General features: G+C 52.8%; 7 protein-coding genes across 7 annotated transcripts; 3 read left to right on the top strand and 4 right to left on the bottom strand.

Annotated features, from left to right (window-relative positions):
* Positions 1 to 31: 31 nt before the first annotated feature.
* Positions 32 to 2607, bottom strand: BO66DRAFT_395352 (uncharacterized protein). Its single transcript, XM_025648201.1, has one exon. It carries the CDS (start codon positions 2419 to 2421, stop codon positions 460 to 462), a length of 1962 nt encoding a protein of 653 aa, XP_025499355.1. The 5' UTR covers positions 2422 to 2607; the 3' UTR covers positions 32 to 459.
* An 853-nt stretch (positions 2608 to 3460) lies between these two features.
* On the top strand, positions 3461 to 4820 carry BO66DRAFT_358785 (uncharacterized protein). The gene has a single exon (XM_025644952.1). The coding sequence runs from the start codon at positions 3573 to 3575 to the stop codon at positions 4812 to 4814; it is 1242 nt and encodes a 413-aa protein (XP_025499354.1). The 5' UTR covers positions 3461 to 3572; the 3' UTR covers positions 4815 to 4820.
* Positions 4821 to 6462: 1642 nt separating this feature from the next.
* Positions 6463 to 9689, bottom strand: BO66DRAFT_423440 (glycoside hydrolase; the record flags this gene model as incomplete). The annotated part of the gene is made up of 5 exons (XM_025650108.1): positions 6463 to 6494; positions 6565 to 6625; positions 7615 to 8453; positions 8530 to 8839; positions 9231 to 9689. 5 exons carry the CDS (start codon positions 9687 to 9689, stop codon positions 6463 to 6465), a joined length of 1701 nt encoding a protein of 566 aa, XP_025499353.1.
* A 2640-nt stretch (positions 9690 to 12329) lies between these two features.
* On the bottom strand, positions 12330 to 13549 carry BO66DRAFT_333612 (uncharacterized protein; the record flags this gene model as incomplete). The annotated part of the gene is made up of 5 exons (XM_025644172.1): positions 12330 to 12463; positions 12518 to 12587; positions 12650 to 12972; positions 13047 to 13202; positions 13255 to 13549. The coding sequence occupies 5 exons, from the start codon at positions 13547 to 13549 to the stop codon at positions 12330 to 12332; spliced, it is 978 nt and encodes a 325-aa protein (XP_025499352.1).
* An 859-nt stretch (positions 13550 to 14408) lies between these two features.
* Positions 14409 to 16395, top strand: BO66DRAFT_415030 (putative MFS sugar transporter; the record flags this gene model as incomplete). The annotated part of the gene is made up of 9 exons (XM_025649511.1): positions 14409 to 14480; positions 14545 to 14743; positions 14801 to 14819; positions 14876 to 15422; positions 15476 to 15563; positions 15613 to 15811; positions 15861 to 15961; positions 16016 to 16114; positions 16181 to 16395. 9 exons carry the CDS (start codon positions 14409 to 14411, stop codon positions 16393 to 16395), a joined length of 1539 nt encoding a protein of 512 aa, XP_025499351.1.
* Positions 16396 to 18826: 2431 nt separating this feature from the next.
* Positions 18827 to 20560, top strand: BO66DRAFT_442931 (uncharacterized protein; the record flags this gene model as incomplete). Its single annotated transcript, XM_025651463.1, has 1 exon — positions 18827 to 20560. One exon carries the CDS (start codon positions 18827 to 18829, stop codon positions 20558 to 20560), a length of 1734 nt encoding a protein of 577 aa, XP_025499350.1.
* Positions 20561 to 22390: 1830 nt separating this feature from the next.
* BO66DRAFT_461966 (threonine/serine exporter family protein) lies at positions 22391 to 25502 on the bottom strand. Its single transcript, XM_025652353.1, has one exon. The coding sequence runs from the start codon at positions 25357 to 25359 to the stop codon at positions 22759 to 22761; it is 2601 nt and encodes an 866-aa protein (XP_025499349.1). The 5' UTR covers positions 25360 to 25502; the 3' UTR covers positions 22391 to 22758.
* Positions 25503 to 27507: the final 2005 nt, after the last annotated feature.

The following is a 27507-nucleotide window of genomic DNA, read 5'->3' as shown; positions in this document are numbered from 1 at the left end:
GAGGAGAAAGCACCATAGGAAGCGGTTAATTGATGAAAAAAATCTAGACCGATCAGCAGCGCTCTCGACATAGTACAGTACACTAGCTGCCGGTGAATTTGTCGCACCATCTATCTGCACATAAACCTCTATGCTAATATTTTTCTTTTCGGTCCATCGTCTATCGTCTATTGGTCGTGGTCACATCATATCTACGTGGAGAGGACCCCAGCATGGTCTCACTTCGTAGGAGTCGCGTGTGCACATCGCGGCCTAGATCAGGCCAGTCGCAGGTCGCCAGAACACTGATTCAGGCGGGAAATAAAGCGCCCGATCTGCCGGATGGCAAATGTCTCGGAACCAGAGAGGCTGTTGCTGCTGCTACTGCTGCCCAACTCCTTGCTTTCTGACACCTGCAGCTCGGGTTCGGAGGCCTCAGGCATCCGGTGGAAAAACCTGTCACATGAGGTAGGTCGCCCTTCACTTCTTGATTCCAATGACGGCCAGGTTGCGGGGACTCTCGTGGTAGTCGAAAACAGGTTCAACCCAGCAATCCTTGACGGAGTCGTGCTCTCGCAGAAACTGCCACCGGTCCACCACGATGATGGCCTCGACCAAGGCAGCACTGAAAGCCATCAAGCTCCATACCACGCTGAGGTTCTTTTTCGCGTACCAGTACTCTTCCACATAGCGGTTCAAATCCTCTTCAGTGAGGTCACCCATTCCAGCTTTCACCTTTTCCCCAAAGTGCGCATCACGGGAAAGCTTAGCCAAGGCAGCGGTAGCATAGGCGGGGAAGGAAACAAAAGCGGATTTGCGTAGAGAGCCCACAATCAAGGGGTTCCCTGCGTCCTCAGGTGCATCTGATTCGCCGTAGAGATCGTCAGGGATCTTGGGTTTTGCGACAACTCCGCGATCCACAAGAACACGCTGGAGAAGGCTTCGATAGAAGTGTCGAGTGAAAAAGTCCTCGCTGTCTTTCCGGCCCCAATTGTAAGGAGCTTGCAAGGACATGGACCGTGCTGTAATGTTCAGCTTGACACCTGTTCCGCTCTCATGCTCGTAATCTTCGAAGCGCTTTGACATAGGAAATCCATGGGGATCGTACGCGACGGCATCCTGCGTCAGGCGGGGATGCATGGATCGGAGGATAGGAAGCTTGTAGGTGGCAGGGCCTAGCCTCTCTGTAACTAAGTTGTAGCAGCAGCCGATCATAGCAATGGCTTTGACCGACGGGTTCAGGGTCAGAGAGCGGACACCGTGGTGCAGTAGGTTGCCACAAGAGTGGAGGGAGATGACCATGACCTTGGCGTCCACCGGCTTCTGGTCTGCCTTGGTACCATTGGTCGCAACTGCACTGTCATCCGTGGTTGTTTCGACAGCAGGCAGAGGAGCCTCGATCACATCTTTGATGATCGGCTCCAGATACCCGTCCTTGATCTCATGTTCGATATAGTCCATCGTGCCTCTCGGCTTGTTGGGATCATCCTCTTCTTCCACGGCCGCCTTGGGCGCGTTCCGATGGGGCTTGAAGCCAATCTCGCCGGGCGCGAGGCTGACGTCACGGAAGACGTTAATCATGGCCAGGTCCTCTTCTTCCCCGTTGGCAGTGGCTGTCGTTGGGTCCTCCTCCTGAGGCCTCTGCTCTGCAATGTTGGACTCCCCTGCATTGGGGCGCGACTCCACCGCTGCAGGCGACTCAGGTTCATCGCACACCTTGCATTTGGCAGCCTTCTTGTTGTACATGTTGACCTTTTTCTTCTCTTTCAGACGAGCATGCACATCCATGCCCTGCGCACCACTGATGAACTGATGCTTCCGCTCGATGGCCACGATGTGCCGGTGGTACGGCGCAGAGGCAAGGGTGCGACCCAGGTAGCTCTGTCCCGACCCGAAGTCCACGATATGTGTGATCGCATCGCCCCGTTGTTCGTCTACCGTTGTGCACAGCTTATCCACGTATTTAGAGAAGTGCGCGACCTCATGGTACTTCTTGACGTTCATCCCTACTGCAATATGTCTCGGGATCACAGGGGTCCCGGGCTGAGACGGAGTAAAATCCCGTCCCAGGCTCAGGCGCCGGATCTGGTGAATGTACTCCAGGAAATCCAGCGGGGGCAGACTACCGCCTCGCCACCCTCTTGCGTCCGCATCCAGTTCGTTACCCGTTCCGGCATGTTGGTCGAAGAGGGGCTGTAGATCGTCGCGAAGGAGCAAGTCTAGAATGTCCTGGACATCATGCTGATCGAAGAAGGCCCGCCAATTTTCCGGTAGCAGGGAGGTATAAAGGTCCGGCTCTCGTGTTAGGAAGTCAAGGATATGCACTCCGCCGCAGAGGTGCCTAAAGATGTCAGAGTTGGTAGCGAACGAAATCAAGGCCTCAACGTAGGCATCCGGATCTGTCCACTCGTCGGCGAGTGGGAGGGGCTTGGAGAAAATCATGCGTTAAGCGCGACTAGGATCGATATGCGGAATGGCATCAGACGGAGGTCGGCAGACCCTGACGAAGTTTGTTGGTTGGAGAAAATCCAATCGAGTAAGACTGTGACTCGACTCGAGAACCAACGTTGGGCGTCGAGGGAGAGAGGAAGGTAGGGAGGTAGGGAGGTGGGGAGGAGGTTGTTGTTGTTGTTGCGAAGCTGACAATCTGTTATCGTCCCAGAAATTTTTCGTGGCCGACCGATAGAGAGTCAAAGAGAGGCGGGGGAGAAGGGGGTTGAGCGAATTGGGTTTAGCCGCGGCCGGCTCCACCGATAAACAATTGTCGATAACTCCGTAGTGTGGAGAATGGAGGATGGAGATGCTCCCACGGCATTTCATCCAATCCACCCACCCACCTATTCATTCATCATTCATTCGTTCATTCATCCTTCCAAACTACCAGTATCGCTGACGTTACAAGCTTGTCTTGCAACTTGAAGACTCGAGATGGTCTCGTTCTCGATACGTGACAGACTTCCTCGCGTGACGATGTCGGATCTTCCCCCTCGGTTCCCCTGGCGCTATTGAAGCCACTATCAGCAACACCGCCGATCCCATGATCAGACGGGCTTGATTATTTCCCCAGGCGTGTCATGCTATTACATCAGAACAGACACTAGTTGGGAACGGATTATTGTGCTACGTGTGTCTTAACATGAAGACCGATAGACCGTGCTGGCAGCCCCTTCTCCTTGTTCGCATTTCGCGTGAAACGTGGTCGATCTTTACTTCTGGCCCTCACTATCGCTCCTGCGATGACCGCACCGGACATGGGACCACGTATTATATAAGTTTCCAAGCTGACCAGTCAGCTTACGGTCGTTCGGCGATTGCATCCTGCACCCTGTCTACTCAGCCTTTTCCGGATGCATCGCTGCAGCCAAGCACACGACTGATAATCTGCCAACGCGTCACACCGTCGACGCTTTGTTTTCCGCTAAACGGCAATTAACCCCCCTTACAGCCTGGGCAAACAGCCTCTTTCCCCCCCCCCCCCACGACGGCCCTGAGTAGTCCTTTTATAAAAAACCCAATGCCACTCCCTCTCGCCTAGATTCGGAAAGGCTTGGATGGTCCAGGTTAGCAGCAAGCAGTTGCTACGGTAAGTCGGGATGATCTTCCGCCGAAAGACCATACGCAGCCAAGCACCCACTCCGCAGGTGCGAGGGAGATCCCCCACGCTGATTCGCCTCGTCAAACAGATGCTATCCCCATCTCTGCGGCGGGGAGCACCTCTTCCCTTCGGCTTTGTAGCCGATGTCCTCTTTCACATCATCATCAGCGGCGAGGTGACCACGATACTCAGTCTCTGCCGGCTGAACAAGGCCACGTATGAGACCATCAAGATCCTTGAGCCGCATATCTGCACCTGGTTCATGCGATGCCACGGCATTGACACCTTCGATCCCATCCTCACCATGAGCCCGTGGACCGGGGAGCAGACCCCGTTGACGATTCACACTCTGGTCCGGTTTCTCCATCGGCATAACATCGCCCGAGACTTATCGCGACATCTTGTGCCCGCCGTATGGGGCCCTTTCTGCGAGGAAGACAACACAGAGATGAATTTCGAGGCAGAACTACGGCTGGCGCAACGGCTGGAACGGGGCTTACACGTTCTGTTTCAGATGGCCGATATCGCTCGGGATACGGAGAGGCTCATGCCGCCGAAGAAGCCCCTGGCGCCAGTGGTCAGCGGGCGGCTGTTTGTTCTGGGAAAGATGCTGGACGAGTACGACGAGCTTCCGCCGCAGAGACGAAAGATGGTGACGTTCGAAGAATACACCAACCATGTGTATACCGTGTTAAAATGGGGCTATGTGGAAGCGGACGTGGGCAGACGCCGGCTGGAATTCCGCGGCTGGCTCGACGAACAGACCGAGATCGACTTCCACGCGGCGCTGCGGATGTTGCGGGAGCTGATGGAACGCATGCTCCTGCGCCACGGCCCGAAGGACTGGCACCGGGACGCACGGAACGAATACAGCGTCATCTCGTGGTTCATCCTGAAGCAGCCCCCACGGTCCCTGGCGAAATTGTTCCTGGACCCTCAGAACGAATGCTGCGAACTGGAGGTGAAGGGCGCGGACTGCGGCGCAGCCAGGAAGTGCCATTTCTCCGACCCGCTGGACAACTACTGGAAGGCCTGGAAGAACGTCCCCGACCTCGGCTGTCAGGACTGTGACTGCAAGCGACGCGTGCGCAGCTGGAGCGTGAAACCGGCCCTGATCGATGCCCGCGGACGGGAGTTCAACCGCTGCGCGGAGCGATACCTGAGGGAGATGTGGGGCCAGCGACACGTCGGCCTCCATCGTGCTTTTACATTGGGGGTGTTCAGTGCGGTAATAGGGTAGCAGGAGTTGACATGTTTGGTATGATTTGTGCGATAGACCTGGTGTCAGGTAGCAAGAATGCCACTGTGATGAGTACTACAGCGTGCCAGAGACACGCATAGCATTTTATCTACACATCCATCCCTTCGTTTTGCTTCACTCATACAATCCCTCCAGCTACCCACCCTGGACCCTGCAGCATAGAATATCCAATCAAGGCCCAGCCGTGCTCGCACAGAGTACCCCACAACTTCTGCGCGTGGAAACCTAAAGCCACCTCAGGCTTCTTTCCTGCACGGTGATCTCCCACCCACCCTCCCCTAGAATTCCGTGCCATGCATGGCATAGCACTTACCCCGCCGCCACTAGCAAATAGAACCCTAAGCCCATATTCATAACCACGAAGAAGTCAATTCCAGCCATGAACCAGCTACCCCACAAGGGTCCAGATGCCACTACCCCTGGGGTTAGGTCGCTCTAACGATTAGGCCTCATTCTAGTGACCAGTGAAAGCAACGGTTCAGCTCGAGAGATTGAGGAGGGAATAGACTGCTCCCGGATTAGAGGGGGGGATCGAATCTCGAACCGATCACTGGGACTCAGATCTTTCCCCGTTGATGGATTCATCTGCCGTCGTTGAGGTTGGAGGATTACGGCCTCAACCTTGGGAGTGGGGTTGGCTCGCTCGGCTCCAAGGCCAAGGTGAACCCTCGCGGTTGGTGTGAGGCATGATGCTCAGCCCCTCGAGCCTGTAATTGTGCTTGGACCAAGCACGGCATCGGGAGTAGTAAGTCCAGTCTGATAAAATGAGCTATTTCTTTCTCGAATTGACTTCGTCAGGACTCGCAAGTACTTTAGGTAGGTAGGTAGGTGATACCGCTGTCGGAACTTCGCACGCATCCGCCACTCCCGCAGAACAAACCCGGCGTAGCAAAGCTCCAACATCCCACAAAAAGCCACGCAGGCAGAGGCAAAAAGGGTCTAAGCATCACCATCTAACCCCTCTCCAGCTCTCAGTCAAACATACGAAACGAACCCAGGAGAATCATTCGGCGGGAGCGATATCCGCCGCCCATTTAAACTTCCTCTTCCTCCGCTCACGCCTCCAAACCCTTAGTCCGGTAACCCGTGATTTTTATCTAGAGCGGGCAAACAAACAAACCCACCTGCAGTACGCAGTATGGCCAGGTCCAAGGAGCACTCTTCGTAATGGAAACCGTGGTTCAGATCTTGAATGACGGTGACCAGCCCGATCTCTCGGGTGGAGGAACCGATGGATCGACGGGGAGGCTCGTATTTATATAGGTTCCCTCTACCACGATTCTGGCACCGATTCCACCCACGATGGGATTCGTGTCGATCTGCAGCTGGGGGTGGTTCCTGGGATCGATGGGGGCTAGTAAGGGAAGAAAGAGGATTTGGGCCATGGGTGCCGGGTTGAGCAGATGACTTGCTGGACTTTTTTGCTGGCCTGGGGTTTGGGTCCCATGGGCTTGGGCTGGAAGTCGGTTCGTATTGATTTTGAGAGGAGATGGAGGAGGATGGGTAGAGGGTGAGGGGATTTGCTCTTGGGTTGGTGGGTTGTGTATAAGAAGGGTGTGGATCTCTCAGACATTTCCTCGCTCATCACAGCTTGAAGAATGAGTCCAAGATAACTAACTACATCACACTAACTTACATCTGACAAACCATCTTCCATCGCTCGACTGTTGCACAACATGCAGCTCAAGACCATCTTCGGCGTGCTCGCCCTCGCCAGCATGGGGCTGACCTCCCCGACCCCGAACCCAGACGTCGAGGGTTTCGAGGAACGGGACCTCGAAGAGCGTCAGCTCGGTCAGACCTACAAGTACTGCTGCACAGGCAAGATTGATACCAAGGACTGGGTCATCAAAGTCCTATGGTTTGAGATCAAGGTTGCCGGGGTGGGAACTGGCTGCGTGAAATCCAGCTCTTGTTCCAAGATTACGTGCTACAGCAACTTCCCTCTTGATGTAAGATCCTCTCTTCTACTCTATATCCACACAGTGGCAAAGGAGGTCTGTGCTAATGGTTGGTGGAAACAACAGAAAAACAAACAGGTGAACCCCCTGCCGGGCATCTCCGTACCTAGCCTCTTGCCGAGAGATAGATATCCCTACTGCTCAATAGCCCGCATCATTACGGAGGAACTAACTTGGAATGGAGCAGATCGTCTGCAACTATTTCGGTTGAGTGTTTTCGGCGGAGAAGTGCAGCTGTGCAGTGGTGCTGTTGTGGGCTGGTCCGCAATCGTAATGGTTTATTCTTCAATGCTGCGACGACTGATAACAGGATTTATGGTGTATGATGCAACGCTCTTGAGAGTTTTGGGGGGGTGGGAAAAGTCTGTGACTTACCAGTTTCTACTTCATTTTGTATAAAACCTATGTTTAGCAATTTTCAGCCATCAGCTGGTTCTATCTCTCCTTCTCTTGTCAGAGACTTTCGGTTTCTCAATTGTAGTCGTCATGTTGTAAGGTTGATGTTGATTTGTAGTATGATTAAAAAGTTTCTGGTGTCGAGATTAGTTCTCTACACTTGACCAGCTAAGTGGGCCCTTTAGTGTATAACTGTGGTTATCGTGCTGTATAAGTTGATTCGCAGTATGAATTCAGTTTCGTCTGGTGTGAATTGGTTTCTCTCTACACTCTACTCTCTGTACACATTTCTAGCCAAGTCATAATTCTATTGGTCATTAATCTAGCATATTAATATATCCTTCCCCTAAACAACTACCCCCGATCCTCCCCAATCCAACCATCTAGCAATAAGTGGCATTGCTCTTGATAGGCCCGATGACCCCCTCATCCAACAACAGCTCGTAACTCCAGTAGTCCTGCTGGGTGCCCTGCCCGTCGACCTTGGCGGTGGACTTGTGCTTGATGTTCCAGAAGCTGCCGCCCTGGACATAGTAGGACCAGGCGTAGCGCTGGGTCTCGAAGAGGGTGCGGCGGTTGGCGTAGGTGTTGCTGTAGAGGGTCTGGAGGGCCCACTCGCCCACGAAGACGGGGAACTTGCCGTCGCCGCCCAGCACGCTGGCCTGGCCGCAGATGGCGCCCTGCGCCCACTGCGAGTACACGCCGGAGGCGGCGAAGTAGTAGACGTGGGTGTCGAAGACCAGGTTGGCGGCCGCGTCGAAGTGGCCGGACCAGTGCTCCTCGCCCAGGAAGCAGTCCTGGAGCATGACGGGGACGGCCGGCACGGCGCTGGCCGCGATCCGCTCCAGCACCCCCTTCGTGTACTGCACGATCCACGCGGTGCCGGCGTCCGTGAGCGTCTCCGGGCTGGCGAAGCCCGCCGGGTTGTCCGAGGCCTCGTTGAGCGGGGCCAGCGTGAACGCCCATGCGTTCGTGCCCGTGCTGGCGATGAAGTCCACCACTGCGCTGACCGCGCTGTAGCTGTACTGCAGGTTCGTCGTGTTGAAGAACCACCCGTCGTGCCCCGCGGCTTCGCCGATGTCCAGGCTGTTCACGCCCCCGGGGAGCGAGTGCAGGCCGATGATCACCCGCATGTGGTATTTCTCGATCGCGTAGGTCGCGATGTGCCGGAGGTAGGTCTGCTGGTTGCCGTGGTAGAGCTGCGAGCCGGGGACCTGAACCCAGGCCGCGTAGGTGGTCGGGATGCGGAGGGTGTTGACGCCTTTTGTCAGTGGGTTAGTATTGGTTGAGGTGTAGGAGCGGGAGTCGGAGATGAAAGCAAAGGGGAAAAAACGTACCGACTGCGGCGACGCGGTCAATGTCGTCGGTGGTGATGTAGGTGGCATAGCGCTCCTCGAGGACAGGCCCGCACTGCGAGCCCAGGGTCTTGCAGAAGGTCCATTCGTCGGTCGCGTTGGGAGCGTACGAGTCCCACCACACCTGATCGAAGACCTGTTCCTGCTCCAGCCAGCCGCCCAGGTTCACGCCGTTGGCCTTGAACTTCCTCCAGTCGGTGAACTCGCCCGCAGCTTGGGTGGCTGTGATCGAGGCCAGCGTCGTGGTGTAGGTCCGGGTCGCGGTGGTGGAGACGCCGCGGATGGTCGTCGTCTTGGTGCCAACCAGAGTGTTGGAGGTCGAGGCTGTGTAGAGCGCGGTGTTGACTCCCGAGCCAACGGCAGAACCGCCGGCGACAGGGGCAAGGCTCTTGGAGCCGGTTACTTGAGGATGACTGGAGGGAGTTAGCAGTGCCGATGTAGAGGAGTGAGTGGACTTACATGAGGCGGGTGTTGGTGGTCTTAGGGTTGATCTTGGTCACGACAGCCGGAGATCCATTGTTGGAGGAGCCAGCACCGGAGCCGGAGCCAGAGGAGCCAGAGGAGCCAGAGGAGCCAGATGAGCCAGAGGAGCCAGAGCCAGCAACAACTCCAGACGATCCAGAGCCGGAAGAAGAGCCAGAAGAGCCGGAGCCGGAGTTGGAGGATCCAGAGCCAGCAATAACTCCAGAGGAGCCCGAGCTGGAAGATCCGGACGAGCCAGAAGAGCCAGAGTTAGAAGAGCCAGAGCCAGAAGAGCCAGAGTTAGAAGAGCCAGAGCTGGAAGAGCCAGAGCCAGAACCAGCAGTAGCCTCGCCAGCAGCAGCAGTAATGGTAGCCGTGGAAATCGTCTTGGTGACAGTAGAAGTAGAAGTGGCCATCACCGTAGTGTGCAGGTGAGTGGGCGCATTCGTAGCCTCGATGAGAATGGTGTTGTCAACGGTGATGATAGCATCCTCCTCGAGCTGAACATCAACCACAACAGGGTATTCGATAATGTTCAAGGAGAGGTGCAAGACCTCGCCGGTGAACTCGACATCCGAGCAGGTATCGCGAGCCCGCAGAGCAGTGTCCTTGGGCTTGATAGCCGCAGCACTGGCCACGCCCAGGGACGCGACGGTCGCTGCAAGAGGAGCGAAACGCATACTATTCTATTGAAAGAATGACTGTATGTAAAGAACGACAGTGAAAAAGAAAATCAGAAAGAGTGACAGTAATGGGCCCTGTTTGGCCGGAGCGAGCGTCTAAACGAGTGTACGCGAAGCTTGGTTCTCCCCGGAGATGGGATCGGGACTGCTTTTATACTTGACGGAGACCTTCCAAAAAGATGGTGCAGTAGGGGTCTGCATTGTGCAAGCATTTCCCGTGGTCGATTGCCCTGCAGACCACCACGTGGGAAATCCCTGTACTGCCCAGGTCTCGACCTCTTGGCAGGCACCATTGCTGGTAGGATCCGCTTCCAAGGTCAGAAAGGGGAAATATCAGGTAACAGTATCCGACGTATCGCGAGGGAATCAGGGCTGGTTATGACGTTGGAATCGGCTTGCTCGGATATCCCGAGCTGAAGAAACCTGAAGAACCGGGTCGGGTTAAGCTTCTTTGAGACTAGCTTCAGGTTTGGTTCAGGGACAAAAACCCTTGGGTCTGGGAATTGGGATTGCTGATCTCTGCTGGATCGGAGGCTCTCGAACCTAGTGAATGTGTATCTGGTATGATTTCACCTTCAAAATTGCACACATCGTTCTGTTCAAGGTCAGTATCCTGTAGGGTTATCCGACCATGCCGCCAGCAAAAGCAAGTGCAAAAGTCTAAGCACACCCTGAACAGTCAGAGTTCAATTGACATTTACCGTCGATTGATTTGCCGACAGCTCTAGTCTAGGGCTCGGGCTAAAAGTGGCTATTGAACGAGCGGGGCGCCCACCCACCGCATGTCGTTGGCTGAACCGAAGTAAGCCTGGCCCGGTTCCTTGGACCATCTCAGACAACATGGGACTAGAAAATTCCTCGTTGAGTCCGTGACACCCTTATGGTTGTTGTCGACGAAAGGGACTATTTGAACGAGCAGGACGCCATTGGCCATTCACTCGACTCTACTGCTCTTAGGGCCTACTCTCCGGAAGTCCCGGATACAGTCTGCAGCAGCCAGCCCTCTCCAGGCACATCACACCGTATCCCATACCCACTTATCAGCGTGAGGCCCTTCTCCAAAGACCAATCCGACAGATCCCGTAATTCATACCGATGATCACAGCGAATGGACAACACTCAGACTAGTTACTGAGTTATTAATACCACAAGCAGGTGGTTCGCCACACTAACCCCCTGCAATGCATCTCCACAACAGTGCCACCTAGTCAGTAGTTAGGCGAGGAGCACGAGATCCCTGATTAGCTTCAGCTTTGCATCGCCCGCGAACCACGATCGGGTGGATATCTTTCAATCGTACAATGCCTCGTTCTCTCGCGTGCGGCAGTCACACGATTTCCATCTCGGAATTCTGAAGCGAAGAGATCCGATCAATAGTTCGTGTTGCTGTCGCGGCCTTTTCGGCAAGCCCGGGTCTATCCCTGTCGTACTAGTACGAGTTCCAGTGGGGTTGAGTTCTGTTCTTAGGTTGATATACAGCTCCAATCGCTGTTCGGGTGTTGTTTCCCCCCTTTTTCTTTATCCCACTAAATGTGGTGGACCGAAAAAAGAGGAGGAGCTGAGGGCCGAGTCTTTGGGGAGAGGGTGGCAATCCATAAATCTCATGAATGGTCTGTTTACAGTCCAGTGTTCACGAATAAGCCTATGACTGTAGTACGTAGTCGAAATTGGGGAGAATTGCTTTCCAACACGGCTGCTTCATGCAGGAGGTGGAAAGCTTGATGTCGTGGGTTGGGTCGAGGCTTCGGAATGTATTCAGCAACTCCTAATTCTCATAAGCTAAGTTGCCTCCTGCGTTAAGCTAAGCTATGGACTAAGATCTTGGGTACAGGTTGCAGAAACCGATTGGAGTCAAACGGGCTGGTATTAATATCAGTGGACTTGTGGTAGGTGACGAAGGCCTAACCGGCGGGTGACTCGCCCCCACAAAGCGCCCTTGGTGGACCCAGCTGGACTTTCAACTCGAATGATCGAGTCGAGCAAGCACTTTGAGTAAAGATTTCCCGATATCTCTCTGAGCAACCTTAGAATAACGCAGCGAGGCCTCTCCAAGCATCTTACTAAGCAAGCACCTTTATCATATATACAGTACACTCTTAGCCACCTGTTTTCACGTCATTTTCTATACAAACATATACCTACTCCCTGCCGCCACCCGGCTAGGCGCAACCTTGCGAAGGTGGAAGGACAACTAGGTAGACATACCGAAATGGCCAATAGAGGTTCCAACTCAAAGCCTCGAGGAAGCTCTTTAGTGAGATTAACAGGCTCCTACCAGTAATCAAGCCTCTCACTGCAAGAGAGAAGGTATGAGGATATAAAAAGTTTCTGCTTCTAAAACCACTTCGCAACCGCTCCGAGGAGTTCCTCTCATTGCAGGGCACAAGCAGTAGATTACAATGATAGTGATTTTGGCGGTCAAGACATGCCTGATCTTGATGATGTTCCTAGAAACACATTTAAGGGTAGTACAATGTACACCCTGGGCATGCAGTTACTGCAGCCCGGCGCTTCGGAGCGGGTTACAAACGAGGGTGTCTTATCGTCACTCATTAACTACTTACAGTAAACCCGCACGCGCCCGTCAATATAGATTCGGAATCTCAGTCGCTCTTTTTGAGTGCCAGGACTGTAGCCTCAGAATATGGCCATCGCGTTCGGTGGGGACGACACTCCACCGGGCATATTCAGAGGCACAGATGTGACGAAGAACGTCCAACGCTGAAGATCCTCGCATGTACGTGCCAACGCCTCCAAGTCGAAAAGCTCGCCTGTAGTGAATCAGTATCGATACTAGAGTATGTACATGGGAACTTGAGACCCACCAATGGGCATGCCCCATCCTGCAAGGACGTACTCATGGAGAAACAGATCAGGAGATTGAGGTGGATAAACCTGTCAGATGTCAGAAAAATAACCACGTGAAGCCCTGGTGGGGATCTGGTATGTCCTCTCACCTCCCAGCTGATAGCATCGCTCGCAATGGCTGCAAAACCCGTATCCCAGAGCCAACGAAGCACGTCGATAGTAGCCTCCATCCCTGCGTGTTGGGGCTTCGGATTCTCGGAGTATCGCTGCTTCTGCGTGTGTGTCATGACGGTGTCCCATTCCTTGGTGACTCCTATGCGGATGAAGAGAATGTCACCTTTCTGGAATGCGACGTTGGATTCTTTTGCAACCTGTAGGATATCGGATAGTCTGATCTGATGGGTCGAGAACGTGCTATATTGTATACCACGCTTCTCGGCCCACGTCGCGTAGTCGATAAGTACCCCGCGACCTGTCAGGGGAGACTTAGTACATCCGGAGCGAATCAAGTTATATGTTAGGTTGACTCATGGCCGCGATACCTACCGGCTAAGCCCTCCCGTGCCCAGTGCTGTATACCAATTCGATCATTTGTCCGATCATTGATCTCTTCCACTGTTGTCCCGCCGTAAAAGATGCGCTCGGGTTGACCTGGGACTGGCTGCGAAAAGTGTCGCAACCCATCCCATTGACTGCTTTGTTCTGCGAAATATCAATATCATGGAAGAGAAAGGGGTTTTTATTTTTGTCTCACGTGGGTTCATCGTATAGACATCATCAAAAGCCACGCCACCCAGCAATGGAACAATCCGATGATAACATGGTTGACGGTTTAGATTGGGGTAATCCAGCTTGGTCATTTCCCATGCCATGGTCACCCTCCGCCCTGTCTTGATCTCGGTTGCTGCCGCCTTGGCCACTACTTCCGGTGTCAGAATGGAAAGCTTCCCCAGACCCTCTTCTTTGCTGTCCGGTTCCCCCACCCAGACCTGCTTTGGATTCGGAAGCAGGTCAAATGGTGTATCGAAAAGTGATTGTCTGTCCGTCATGGCTACAGAAGAGACACCCTGCGTAGAGCCTGTTGTTCTTATGCAAGATAGCATAAAGATCGCAAGTCCCTGTTTGTACTTTTCGAAACGACAGGATGTGCACGGGATTGACTTGTAAAGTTGCAGTGTGAGAAATGTTGAGTATGTATGGTCAATATAGTGCGACCTTGCAATGTCAGTTTCCTTCAATGTCACCATAGTGTTGCAGCACGTACTTGAACTGATGTTTTGGTCTCCTTCAAAATGCCAGTCAGAAGAGAAGTCCTCGACATGACAATTCGATTCAAGGTAGAATCGCGCCGATAAGAACGTGGCTTGTGAGACGCAAACTCGTGTAAAAAGTTGGAAGTTGGCAATCTTTCAGTTGGAGGGGACAAACATGCAACAAACACAAACTTTGAGATCGGGGAGTAAAAATGCGGGGGATCAGCACGAGGCAACAGCCATTCTTCCGTCACTGTCAACTTTCTTTTCTTCTGGTCATTCACCTTTGGACAAGAACCGAATTAGCCGGGAATCAGCTTTTCGAGCAAGGGCGCAAACGAGACACATTGAGCTGTCATTATTGCCTAGACTGAGACCTGCATTAAGCAAGGAGTAGTATACTGCTCGTTACATCAAGCGAAGATAGCAAATGTGCCCCTTCAGCCAACGGGTGGATGTCCGTGTGCGATCCTTAGCTGTCGTGCAGAGCGGATTGCATAATTCACTAATTAAGCATTCCTCGGTCGCACCCTTTCTTGAAGCACTGTGTTGAAGCACTGTGGCTGACGGAACCGAGTTACCAGACTCGTCGCCAGACTTTGATTCAGGTTTGATCGCAAACGCTCTCGCGTTCAGTGCTAGACGATCCATCAGCATGGGCACTTTCGGATCGCAGACGAGTACCTACAACAGGCTGGTCACGGCCTTCGTTGCTGTGGGGTCAATGGTAAGACGTCGACTTCTACCCTGCTTTCACCCAGATATACGCTAATTCCACTCAATTCTTTCAGACCTACGGTTATTGCTCCTCAATCATCTCGAGTACCATCGGCCAGCCAGGGTGGTATACCTATTTCCACCTTCCACAAGAGGGCCAGCCTGGATACGCGTCGACCACGACATCAGCCATATCGACTGCCAACGGTGTATACAGCGCTGGGGGTGCAGTTGGATGCCTCCTCATTATGTGGTCATGCGACTTCTTTGGGCGTAAGCGCAACATCTAGCTGGGCGCTTTCCTGGCCATGTTTGGCGGTGCGCTCCAAGGCGGTGCCAACTCTTTAAGGTGCGAGCTGGAGTGTTCCAAACATTCTTGAAATCGGGGAGCTGATGTGTCTCCAGCATGTTCCAGGCAGGGCGTTTTACCTGCGGCCTGGGAATCGGAATCCTGGTGACTGTCTGTCCCATGTACCTGTCCGAAATTTCGAGCGCTTTTCACCGAGGCTGGCTGGTCGGTCACCATGCTATATTCCTAGTCTTCGGGTACATGCTTGCTGGGTGGGTTGGCTATGCGTGTTACTTTGCGCAAGGTCAAACGGATACGTTCAGTTGGAGGTTCCCGCTTTGCCTTCAATGCCTCCCACCTTTGATCCTGCTTCTTGGGTCGCCGTGGGTTCCGCGCTCTCCTCGCTGGTTGATCAGTAAGGGTAAACAAAACGAGGCTCAATCAGTCTTGGAGCGGGTCCGCAAATCCCCTGATGATCTCGACAATCTCGTTGCCAAGGAAGAATACTACCAGACTACTCAACAGATTCATCTGGAGAAAGAACGATTGTCTGCCTATGGTAATGTATGGAAAGCAGTCTTCAAGAAAAGGTCATATCGGAAACGCATGATTATTGGTTTCCTGACACAATGGGGAGCAGAATTTGGTGGGCCTTTGATCATAGTAAGTCACTGGTTCACGGATACCGTTTGACCAGCCGCTCATTTGAATGACAGAATAACTACGCCGTCATTCTATACACTAACCTGGGGATGACAGGCAGCATGCCCTTGCTTCTTAGTGCAGTATGGCTTACCACAGCTGGTAAGATGGTCTATCCATGATCCAGCTGGCGCTGACACCTGAGGCCTAGGAATAATCTATAACCCGTTAGGAGCTTGGCTTCATGACAGAGTAAACTCAGGGCGGAAAATGTATATTGTTGGCTTTGTCGGGATTATTATCACGACATCCTGCCTAGCTGCCATGACAGCACAGTATGCAGGGACCAAGAATCGGGTTGGAAATGGCTTTGGCATTTTTTTCATCTATCTCTATTTGGCTTTCCAGGGGTAAGCAGGCCTTCGACCAGCCCACGATGGGGTACTGACTTTGCGACAGAACATTCTGTGATACCACGATGTACCTCTATGTGTCTGAAATATTCCCCACCGAGATTCGGCCGATTGGCATGGGCTTTTCATTATTTGGACAATTTGCTGGCAAGTAGAAACTCTATGGCGGTTCTTTGCAACGCGGCTAACTGAAGGGTGCAGCTACATTGATACTCCTCGAAACCGCTCCAATGGGCTTTAACAACATTGGGTGGAAGTACTACCTGGTCATTATCTGCTGGTCCGCCTTCTTCATTCCAGGTACGTAGTACTGAGCTTTCAAGATTGGGAAATGGCCTAGTGCACCGGTACTGACAGAATCTCGAGTCATATATTTCTTTTTCCCGGAGACAGCCCGTCTGACCTCCGAAGAAATCGCGAAGAATTTTGGTGAAGAGGTTGCCATCCGCCTCACGGATGCCACGGACGAGGAGAAGGCACAACTCGAACGGGATCTTGCAGCTGGATCTCGCAACTATCAATCATCCAGAACAAAGACAGAAAATGAAACTATTGACAATTCTGTCCTTCATGGAGTCTAATCAGCATGATGCCAGGTAAGTATTTTGACCATCGGTGGAGGGCCTAGTTTTACAACCGGACGGCTAATGGATGTGTAGGTGTTATTCGAGGATGCTTGCAATTAGCTCAATCCCTGTATATATAATAATTATCCAGAATCTTGGGTCAGTGGACGATATGGGTGAGACTGCCGGGTCCATATCTTTCAGGCTTCATTGGCAAACTATCGGTCTTCAGGAGGCGGCTGTGGAGACATTAGTAGATCTAAAAAGGTCTGGACCAATGAGGGAAGGGAAAGCGTGACGACGAATTGGTCGAGCGTCGGGTGGATTTGGGAGTTCAAGCGCACTGGTCAGTGGGACGAACATATGGTTCTGGTTAGGTGGCTTCAGTAAGAGCCTAGAGGTGGCAGGAGCTTTATTGCATCTGTAGATGTGTGGGGTGCAATATGAAGAGATGGATCCCAGATGACCCAGATGACACAGTTGACACTTGACAAAACTAAAAGGTTCAAGTTGAAAGCATCAGACAAAGGAACGCGGGTGATTGACGGGTGGGATTTCATTAAGACCAAACAATTGTTGTCCTCAGGAATCCTTGGAGACCTTAAGTGACCTTCGAAATCCTCAGGCACCAGACCCCGGTTGGGTGTTGGCTCCAATCAGGTGCCCCAGGCCCGCAACTGCCAAACAATGGCCACAACGCTAGTCCCAGATAAGATAAGCGTGGCGGTCAAGCGAGCCAGTCAGCAAGGCAGACTGGACCAGGGCGGCGAAGTGGGCGTCTCAGCCCAGCGTCTGGAAGCTGGAATTGGAGAATGGCACTGGCAGCTTTCACTTCCTCTCTCTCCTCTCTCATTGACACACTCTCCTTCCCTCACTCACTCGCCCCATCTCTCCTCCTCCTCCTCCTCCCTTCCCCCCCGCTGGTTCCCCTTCCCTTCTCTATCTATTATTACTTGGTGTTCTCCTCATTCATTTATTCATTCCTCTATTCTCCCTTCTTTCCTCACCCTCTCTCTACCTACCTACCTCTCTCTCTCTCTCTCTCTCTCTCTCTCTCTACCTCTACTCTATCTTTTGCTTTCTCTCCCTCTCCCTCTACCTTTACATCTTTCGTTCTCCCTTCTCTTCTCTCTTACTCGCGTACCTTCCGTCACTCCAAGCCTCCTTCGCCCCCTCCCCGTCAGCCTTGTCGCTCTACTTCAACCAGATCCCTTTTCACCCTTGGCCTCTTTTCCAAAGGCCTAATTCCCGCCTATCTCTTATACCTCACCTAATTTCTTTTCTTCCATCTGCTAGACTTTTAATTTGCGTGTTCTGCCTGACCTTGCTTTGTGTTCGCCTTCCATCCGACTTGAGCGGGAGAGGTATCTTGCACCGTCTGTCTGCCTGAGGCACCAGAACCATTTTGCTTCCCGATTAGGCGCGCCAGGAAAGCCACGGAAAACGAAACAGAAAAAAAAGCAAAAAAAAAAAAACAGGGCGGCCAAAACACGCGCCGAGAGCCGAAGAAACGAATCAATCACACCCGGCGTTTGAGACTCGTTTCCCTCACTTCATCCTCTCACTTTTCCTTCTCTCTTTCCACCGTCCCAAGTGCGCGGAATCCTTATCAACCCCAGAAAACACAAAAAAGAAAAAAGTGTCAGTGAAGAAAGGGATTAAAATAAAAGGTTAAAGATAAATTTGGAGAAACTGAGAAGAAGCCCGCCCTTAATCATCCATCTATCGATCTCCCCTTGACAAGAACCCAAAAAGTCTTTGCTTGCATCCCTTACTTCCCATCTCGTCACCATCGCATCGCTGTGTTTGTGTTGCGAAGGATTCGGACGGACAGTTCAGGCTTGAGCTTTCTCTTCATTACATCGTTGTGTCGAGCTTTATTTTTTCACGCCTCCTAGGGAGTTGCAGAGCATCTCCCGTCTGTTCACCATCATCGTCGGTCTTCTAATCGCAGACATATCCTTCACCTCCACCGTTGCTTGAGCCGACTACTCTTGCTCCGGTCGCGTCTACCTTCGCCTCTCTCTTGGTCACCCTATTAAGCCACCAGCATTGATCATTCGACGCTGACGCCTGGTTTTTATCTTCTTGTACACCTGATTCCTAATCGCTCTTTGCCGTCTGGTGCCATTCCACCAAGGCGCGACGACTTGCATATCTTCCTGTATCTTGCAGGTAAGCTAGCGTTAAGGCAGTCGCTCACAGCATTCGACTGACTGTTACGAAAGCTCGCATCGGTCTTTGATCCTGAAACTGTGGAGCATTCTTACCATTCGTTGCCCTTCGATCATCCAGTCTCGGTTTATCTGTGCGCCTCGTCATTGCCGAAACCTCTTAATCCTTTAATACGCTAAGGCTACTCTGCGTTGCTGATTCACCAGCACTCCCTTTTCTTCGTCTTTTGCACATATATTATTGTACACTTTCACCATCTACAATCACGAGTATGGACGCTGGCGGTCTTGCTCAAATGAGCTACAACTCTTCTTTCAATAATAGCGGTTCCCTCGGGGTTCCTGGGGCCAGCTTCGGCTCTCGGCGGAAGGGTTCCCATATCAAGCGACTAAGCGTCCCCCCGCCGCACATCGCGACTATTGACGAATCTCAGCCTTCTGCACCCATCCCCACGCCACGTACTAGCCGTTCTCATCTTTTGGCGGGGCTGAGGACCGCACCGAAGTCCGCGACCGTGCCGTCTGCAGTCCAACGCCAGCAGCACCTGGGTTACGAAGGCGATCGGTATGGCAATCCTTCGAATCGCACTACGGAGCGTGTCCCTCAAACCGCTATGGGAACCGGTTTCCCACGCCACTCACTAGCCACAAACCAGAATGTGGACATGAACACGGGTCGTCCTATGTATACTTTGCCGGAGCAGGTGCTCGCACCTCCGGCTATAGACATCGCTGGCGATATGCCAATGGACGATAACCTCTACGCGGAGTTGATGTCGACCAACCTTTTTCTTGCGGCCCAGCAACAGCGCCTGCAACAGCAATTGATTAGTGTGACTGCAGCAGCCCAGCAGTTCCAGGGCATGACCTTGGGTGGACCCATGGCTCAGCAGCAACAGGAATACCCTGCGCTTTCGGTCCCCAGCATGGGCTTCTACCAGCAACAGCTTCAGCAGGGTGTGCAGCCGATCGTGCAGCCGGTGCCAGGTCAGCCCGGTCTCTTCTCGGTCTACAATCCTCTTACCGGCCAGCAAAACTTCATCTACGACAACACTTTCCAGCAGGAAAGCTCTACTACTCCCTACCACGAGGAGGAGCCTTCGTTCCCATCCGTGCAAGTGCCCACTTTCAGAGCAGAGGTTTCTCCTCCCGAGTCTCACCAGTCCCCTGTCAGCATCGGTGAGCCCGTGTCTCCTCCGCGGTCGAGCCCGTCGCCGCCTCTGGATGTTGCTCCTCTGCCCCCGCCTTCAATCAACGCTTTTCGTCGGGGACACAAGAAGAGCTCTTCTTTCAGCCCTGCCCTGAAGCTGCCCATTGACACCATCAAAGCCAACAGCCAGATGGTGGCGCCTGGTCCTAAGACTGCTGCCTTGCCTCAGACTCCTGCGACGGGAACTTTTGGCCCTGGTCAAGCTCGTGCAGGTGAACATCCCACTCGTCAACCTCGCGGCCCTCCTTCTCTGGAAGAGCTGGTTGCGAAGCCCACTTCCAAGTTCGAAGGCAGCAAGAACTTTGCCACGCGTCAGCGACGTCGGGCCGTCCACAACTTGGTGCGCGCCGGCATTGAGCGCCGCGGTGACACCCGCAGCTTCGGCTGCCATAGCAGTGGCGGTACGAACACTCCCGCCAGTGAGAAGGAGTTCACGTTCTCCGATGGAGATGATGCCACTGTGCGTAGTGGTAGTCTTTCCAGCAAGCCCAGCTTGGGTAGCCTCCGCGCAGCTGCCAACGGTGCAATTGGTTCCGAGAGGAAGGAAAGGTCTTCTCGGGAGCGCAGATCGCAGGATAGCCCCTACAACACGACCCCCATCAGTGAGGATGGTGGGTTCTTTGGAGGAAAGTTCGCGGACGTTCGAGCGGATCAGGGCTCTCCTCGAACGGGCTCCCCATCGGTTGCTGCTGTCGTCGCTGGCCAGAAGACGGTAGCTCAGGGTCAGGAACGGCGCAAGACTCCTATGCTTGTGCTGTCCAGCGCTGAGAAGCGTAAGACCCCCACCATCATGTAATGTGAACGCCGTACATAATGTGACTTGAAACGCGCTACGGGATGTGCCAAGCTTGGATGATTTCTTTATTTCTTACTTCTGGGGTGTTTTTGAAGCATGTTGATTCTATTATTTCCTGGTTCCGCAGACAAGATGCTTAATTTTGTGATGTCAATGCAAGGCAGACTTGGTCCTGAGCGATCTTCTGTCTATGTTCCTTTCTCTCTGTGCTTGGACACACGACCGGGCTCTGCGAGATGGTTGGTTAGTCGGTTTGGCTGGCTCAACACCTCACCTCGCAACCCCACATATGAAAAATGTGACTTATGTTATCCTTTTTTTTTTCTCGACCATTCCTTTTCTCCACTTTCTACAACCTGAACAAATTGATGAAGCTCCTCAAGCGGGCTGATTGACACATTAGCAATGCGTTGCCTTTCTATCACGTCTTTTTCCTTGAGCGTGGAATACCCCAAACCCCGGTCTAGACCCCAGGTTCTCTTCTGGGAACTGAACCTCGGGGAGTCGAAGCCCGGCTACATCTGGTTATTTAGCCTTTCTGGCCTAGAAAATCAAATAGTAAGTTAGAGTGTTAGTTACAATAGGACGAGAAGCAGTCACATTCTCAAGCGCGTATGCATCTTTTACACTTTCAAGTCGTATGCTACCGGCTTGAACGATATCGCCTTGGTATGAATGCCGAAACCATGTCCCCTCCCAATCACTACCTATCAACCCTGTTACGAACTAGAATCAACACCAGACTAGCCAGCTTAATGGGGAGGATTTCAACCCAGCGACCCCCTTCGATATAGATATGCTAGAACCATGCATGCAAACTCAATTCCGAGCTAGAGACCACGTAACCTGCTGAAAACAATCAGCCAATGAAAGACCTTGATCTAAGAAGCGAATCCACACACCGTACCGTGCTAGTTCATGTTCATGCTCCTGCCGGAAGTGTCATGAGTACGAAGACCGGCCGCCCGGTTTCAGGGTCTGATTCAAACTGACCTTTCTAGCCTATCGCCGAGCCTATAGCCGAGCCAGCCTGGCAGCCAGCTTACTTGGGTGTTTCGGGATAACGGCTGACGAATGATCATGGATACTCTGCCATAATACTTGGTTTGGTCGAGCAGTATTCGGTACTTCCTCCTCCTCCTCCTCCTCCTCCTTGGGCCCTATCCCTTTCTTTCTTTTGTTGGCAACGTGGTGGGAGGGGGGCATTGATCGAGTCGGTCATACTTGCTTTGTTCGTATGGGTGACATGACCTTTACTGCTTACTTACTTGGTTCGTACCGCAAATCCCTGCTTTGCGTTGCGTGTTCCTGGGCATAGATCCAGGCATCGGGGCGGGATGAGGTTCGATGTTCGTGCGCACTATCTCTATACTGTACACGGTAGTGGTTGGCGATGGTGATTACTGGAATCACAGAGTACGGGGTAGACTAGGTACCTACCTAGTGACCTTCCTTCCTTTCTTCTTACTTGAGTAGTCCACGGGAGGTAGGGAGGGAGAGGTGAAGGAAGGAGAGCGTTGCGCCACCCCCCCCCCCCCCCCCCCCCCCCCCCTCGAGATGGCAGGAGCGATCTTCTCCCGCTGGACGCAGGGATACTTGCATGTTATGTTGGTGGGATGAGAAGCCGCTGGTCTACTTCTAGAGAGTCAGAAGAGGGCATCCCAACGGTATGCAGCTCGTGGCTTCAGTGTCCCGACAGGAGGGAAGATCTTACATCTATAATTAGACTAGGTACGAATACTGATAAGATCTAGGCCGGTTTGGGGATCAAGGTAAACGTCAAGCGCGATTGAGACGAGGTATTACCGTAGTAAAAATCAAGACTAGAGACTGCCGCTCATGTATAATCTCATCATTGCTAAGTACTACCCAGAGTGAATCACAGACACAGACTGTAACAAGAAAAGAAAGGAAAACCAAAGAGTGAGTTTATCGACATGTGCAAGAATCTCAGAAACAGCAGGATAGGAAATCACAGGGCATGGAGAAAAGAGAGGGTGGTCGGAGCCAACACTATATAGATAGGATCAAGCAAGATATCACTCCAAACAGTTCACGCTGAAACAACTCGACAGACTCGCTTCGTGACGGCAATGCTAGACAGGAACACAGAAGAAAAACAAAGCGTACGCTCCACGTATATAGGTGCGAAAGAGCGCGGTATAAATAGGATGGATGTCACGAACTTTGCAAGCTCTTTAGAAACTGAAGAGTCCGCTTCGCTTCTTACCCAATGGGTAAACGACCAAAGCAGCCAAAAATAGACCGACGGTGAAGCCTACTGCCACCTGGATCATGCCATACCCGATGTCCAGAACGATTCCGTGGGACTGGGTGTCATACTCGGGCTTGGTCATGTTCTGGGCCGCATCAACGAAGCCCTGTGTTCCGTTGGACACTGGGGAGTACGGAGACGGCACCGTCGTGATCTGTTCCGCTGCGGCAATACCCGAGATCAGAGAACCGCTGGCTGCGAGGCCCGACGGTACCAACACAAAAATCGCAGGCAGCATCGCGGCTGCTGCAAAGCCATGTCGCAGTCGACTGTAGAGATTCCCCATCACACCGACCACAAACGCTCCCAGAGCATTAGACACTTGGGTGCTGGTGGAGAAACGCTTGGTCCCAAAGTAGGTGGTCACGAACCCCGTAAATGCGATGGCCAGCATCATCGGCATCTGTCGCCACTTCGCTTGGTTGATCACAGCGAGACAGAATGTGAAAAGGATAACGAAGGGAAAGTGCCCCACGTACTCGTTGGTAATGGGACTCGGGGGGCAGGTGTATTCGGAGGAGGCATCGGCGTCGAGAAGACCGTACACCGCAGTGCCGATTGTGATACCGAACCCAAGAAATAAAGAGTATATGATGGCATACACCATGCGGACGGAGCCGGCCACAATGCTGCGGGACTGTAGTTCCAAACTGGCACACAGTACCATATAGCCTGGTAAAATCAACGCAATTGATGACTGGGCCAGAGCCGAGAAACAGAACAGTCGCCCATCTCCATGGCGAATGCTGCCAAAAGCCCGTGCCAGAAAGGAAGTCAGAACAGCCGCTGATATCTCGAAGACGTTTTGATAGAGGTTTGATCGTGGAGATAGCACAAGTTGCAGGGTCCCCAAGAGGCATCCAAGCAGAAACGCGATCGGCATGTCGATGGGTCGAGCACTGAATGCAAAGGGGCCAACGCAGGCGCTAGCACAGCCATGCAACAGAATCAGAAGCCAGACAGGGTATTTGTTCTTCATCTTCATAATCTCGTCCAGCCGTTGAATAGCTTCCTCCACCCCGATCACGTCGTGTATCACCTCCTTGTAAATAAGGTGTACATCGGACAACTTGCCCAAGTCAACACCTTGAGGCGCCCGCACCACTTTCACCTCCGTCGTATGGGTGGCAGCGTCGTCAAAGGAGATGATCATGCATCCCGGGAAATAGAGAAACTGGCCGTCGATTTCCAACACCCGTGCCGTCATCCTCATATACTCCTCTAACCTATGCGTTGGTGCCCCATACTTCATCAAAGCCCGACAGAGGCGAATGCAATACCGTTGCCGCGAGAGAAGCTCAGCGATGTGCACTGTAATCCGGATCTCATCCTCAAGCTGTGGCTTGCCCATTCGCTTAGGCGCACCTGGTATCGCACCACTGCTCCGTGAGCGCTTGAGCATCGCGATAGGGGAGCTAGATGAGTTCTTGGCGGTAGAACCCGCTAGAGACAGACTAGACTGGCTCGGCGATTTCTCGTACCATTTCCTCGGGCGTTGGGACTTCCAACTTGGATCAGGAGACAGCCCTCTACCACTGATTTCCCCGGCACTACTTCGGCGAGAACGTCCATGACGTCCGATAGAATAGTGACCATCCGATTGCTCGTGAAGCTTCAGCAGAGATGAGAGAATCCCACTCCGATACTGAGAAGGCCGTTCGACATAGTTTTCGGAATCCCTGTCTTCGAGGGGAGTAACCTGTCCAGAGCGAAACCCTGGAGACGGGGCTTGAAGCCGGGTCAGAAAGTTGAAATCCTTTAGAGTCATTTGTTGCACTAGTTTGTGAGCTTCAGAAGAACGCGTGGAGTGTCGACCGTTTAGGGGGCCAACTTCATCGTCGTCTGAATAGTCGTCGAAATTTTTCTCGGTCAGGCTGATCATGGGAATTTCATCTCCAAGCTCAGCGGGCAGCACCACCTCGGAGGGAGTCGAGTCTATGGATGACGGCAGACTGCTCCGACGGCTTGGCCTAGGAGAATTAGGAGAGCGACTGAGTAAGGTGGCCAATCGCTGGGCCCTCTCTTGCGCAGAGTGGATAGCTCTCCCCTTCTCATTTCTGACTTCATCATCACCATAAATCTCCGGCGAGGTAGCCCTTGAGTGAATAGTTAGGCCCGTGACACCGACTGGTGAGCCAGGGCTGATATCAATCAAGGGCACTGATTGGGGGCTGGCAGTGACCTTGTCGGCGACTGGAATGCGAGCTGTGGGTAACGGTCTTTGGGGCAATGATGAACCCCTTCCATCAAGCCGGGTCTCTGACGTCGATCCGAAAGAACTGTCGCCAAGACCAGCTTCGCTGACAGTAAATTTGACGCGATTCGCGGTTTTGGGATTTCTAGCATTCCGGAATCTACCCTGGGCGCCGCTAGGGTCCGCTGCACTCTCTTGAAGCCTCTCATTGGGGATCGAGAGAGAGGATATACGCGGCCCTTGAGAGGATCTGCCTGTCCTTCCGGACAGATCAGTAAGGCTTCGGGGCCTTGAAGAGGAAATAGGGAGATCAAAGTAACCACCAGCCATTCCCGTGTGCTTTACGTGACTGGACAGAGTGCCTCTCGAACAAGCGGAATTTCTGGTACTTTTCTGTGTTACCCTGCTGGGGTTTTTTTAGTACTTCCGAAATATTCCACTTATTGGTTTCTGTGCCCCGTACTCTGCACACGGACCTTGTTTGAGAGATGCACTATTTCTAGTTCTGAAGGCGATATCTGATCTTGTAGCCCCTCGAAGGCACAGCCCCGTGGCTAGCAAACCGTAGCTATATTCAGTAGCCTAGCAATCATGTCAGATCTGCGCGTTACATCACCAATTGGGCTTAACTACGAGCTGAAACTCACCTCGGAGGATTATGCCAAGCTGAAGGAATGAGGCGGGCAAAGACAGGACGATATGGTGGTTGCAAGGCTTCGCGATCCAAGCCACCTCAAAAAGCAGATAGCGGTCGCGACGGTAGGGTGCTTGGAAGGGATGAAGGGCCCGCCGTAAGGAATGAAGGCACGTCACGGACGCATATCCCAATTCGTTGTGCTGGCCTGAAGGACTCCTCCAGAGAAAATTCGAACTTGTTGCAGGGTGAAAGAGGAGGCAGGCGAAGGAAAAAAGGGGGAGGGGTGAAGAGATAGATAAGAGCTTGCACTGTACTAGCCGTGGCTACGATGAAGCTCGAGGGTATTATAATCAAGGTGGTGGGGAAGGCAAGTGCCAGAGACGTCCGATCTTCTGATGGACGAAAGCAGCCGAATCTTGGGATATGTGAGCTCCAGATAAAGGAAGGGAGGACCAATCACGGAACTCAAACCACACTGAGTATCATATGAAGAAATGGATGTGCGCGATCTGTCCTTGGCCCTGTGTAGCAGGATTTAAGGACTTTAAGGCCGTGGGAAGTAGAATGACTCAGGATACTCTCTCGCAATCTGGGGGTTTGACGTCTGGACAAAAGATGTCAGAGAAAGGGGAAGGAAAAGTTTTGTATCAACAGTAGCTTCAGCTGCGGAGCATCATCGCCACGCTGATGAATCATTGCATCGATTATCGCTGCAGGTCATGACAGTCCCGGACCAATGGATCAGCGTCTTCCGGGCCAGGCAAACATGATTCAAAATAAGTCGAGCAAAAACAGGAGACAGATTCAAGGAAAGTCTCTTGAGCTGCACTAGGGAGAGTCCCAGCTCCAGGCCAGGTGCAGCCCCATAACCCTAAAGTCCGATAGCATGGAACCAACCGGATCGAAGAAGCGACGGGCATGTCAAGAGGTATAGACGATCACAGGAAATCAAAAAGGGTGACACCCAACCCCGTGGACTACAGCTGCGCTCAGGCATCTATGAGCAGGGCCGCGCCGGTCTTGCTACTATCTGGGACACGACCACATTCATTGACGGAACTGGTTCCACGGGCTCCACGATACGGTACCACTGTGGCTCATAAAGGAGTCACATTGGCTAGGACGGCTTCAGATGTACGGCGTCGAGGGGAATTGACTGCAAGAGTCCAAGACAGCTCATTAAATGGGCTATTGTCTCACAAGTTCTGAGACTCCTGTTCTAACGATGACGACAGTGTTTTTCTCGGCCTACGTTGGATTTCGGCTGCTTTCACAGATAGTCGTGCAGTCGAGAATCTGCATCGGTATTTAGCTTCTACTATTTCATCTGAGTCGCGTGGAGACTAGGCAGACTGTCCACTAGTTTGTGGTCGATTCTTCGGGCCCCCACCGACAGAAGCGCCTGGATCCACGGTGCAGCCTTCTGGAACCTCTTGTGGAAAGTATAGAAGTTGATTGACGGGGCTGAGCCGATCGAGAGGTATGTTGATGGATGCGCGCGGTGGGTTCTGGTTTCACATCTATTTGTATTATCTGCCACTCCTGAACAGGTCGAGAGGCAAAACTGGAAACTCCCGGGGATGTGGGCCCGTTGCTGGGTCCGGAAAGAGGATCCCCCCATCCGCAACTAAAGATCAACGACGTTCGTCTACTTCTTCTAGTGCCCGAACCGGACCGTCAACAGTCATTCAGGGACATCATCGGACCCATGGTCGGTCTGGACAAGTAGCCCGTGGTTCTTAATGAGGGAGGAGTGCATTGAGCCATTCCCGACCATCCTCCACGTCAGCCGGATGAATTTTTAATCGTTGACAGATGATGGATGGATGGATGAGCTTGCA

The sequence above is a fragment of the Aspergillus aculeatinus genome (assembly GCF_003184765.1).
Source record: "Aspergillus aculeatinus CBS 121060 unplaced genomic scaffold BO66scaffold_62, whole genome shotgun sequence".
Lineage (NCBI taxonomy): Eukaryota > Fungi > Ascomycota > Eurotiomycetes > Eurotiales > Aspergillaceae > Aspergillus > Aspergillus aculeatinus.
Note: the sequence above shows the minus strand (reverse complement) of the source record. Positions and strands in the feature narration are given on the sequence as shown.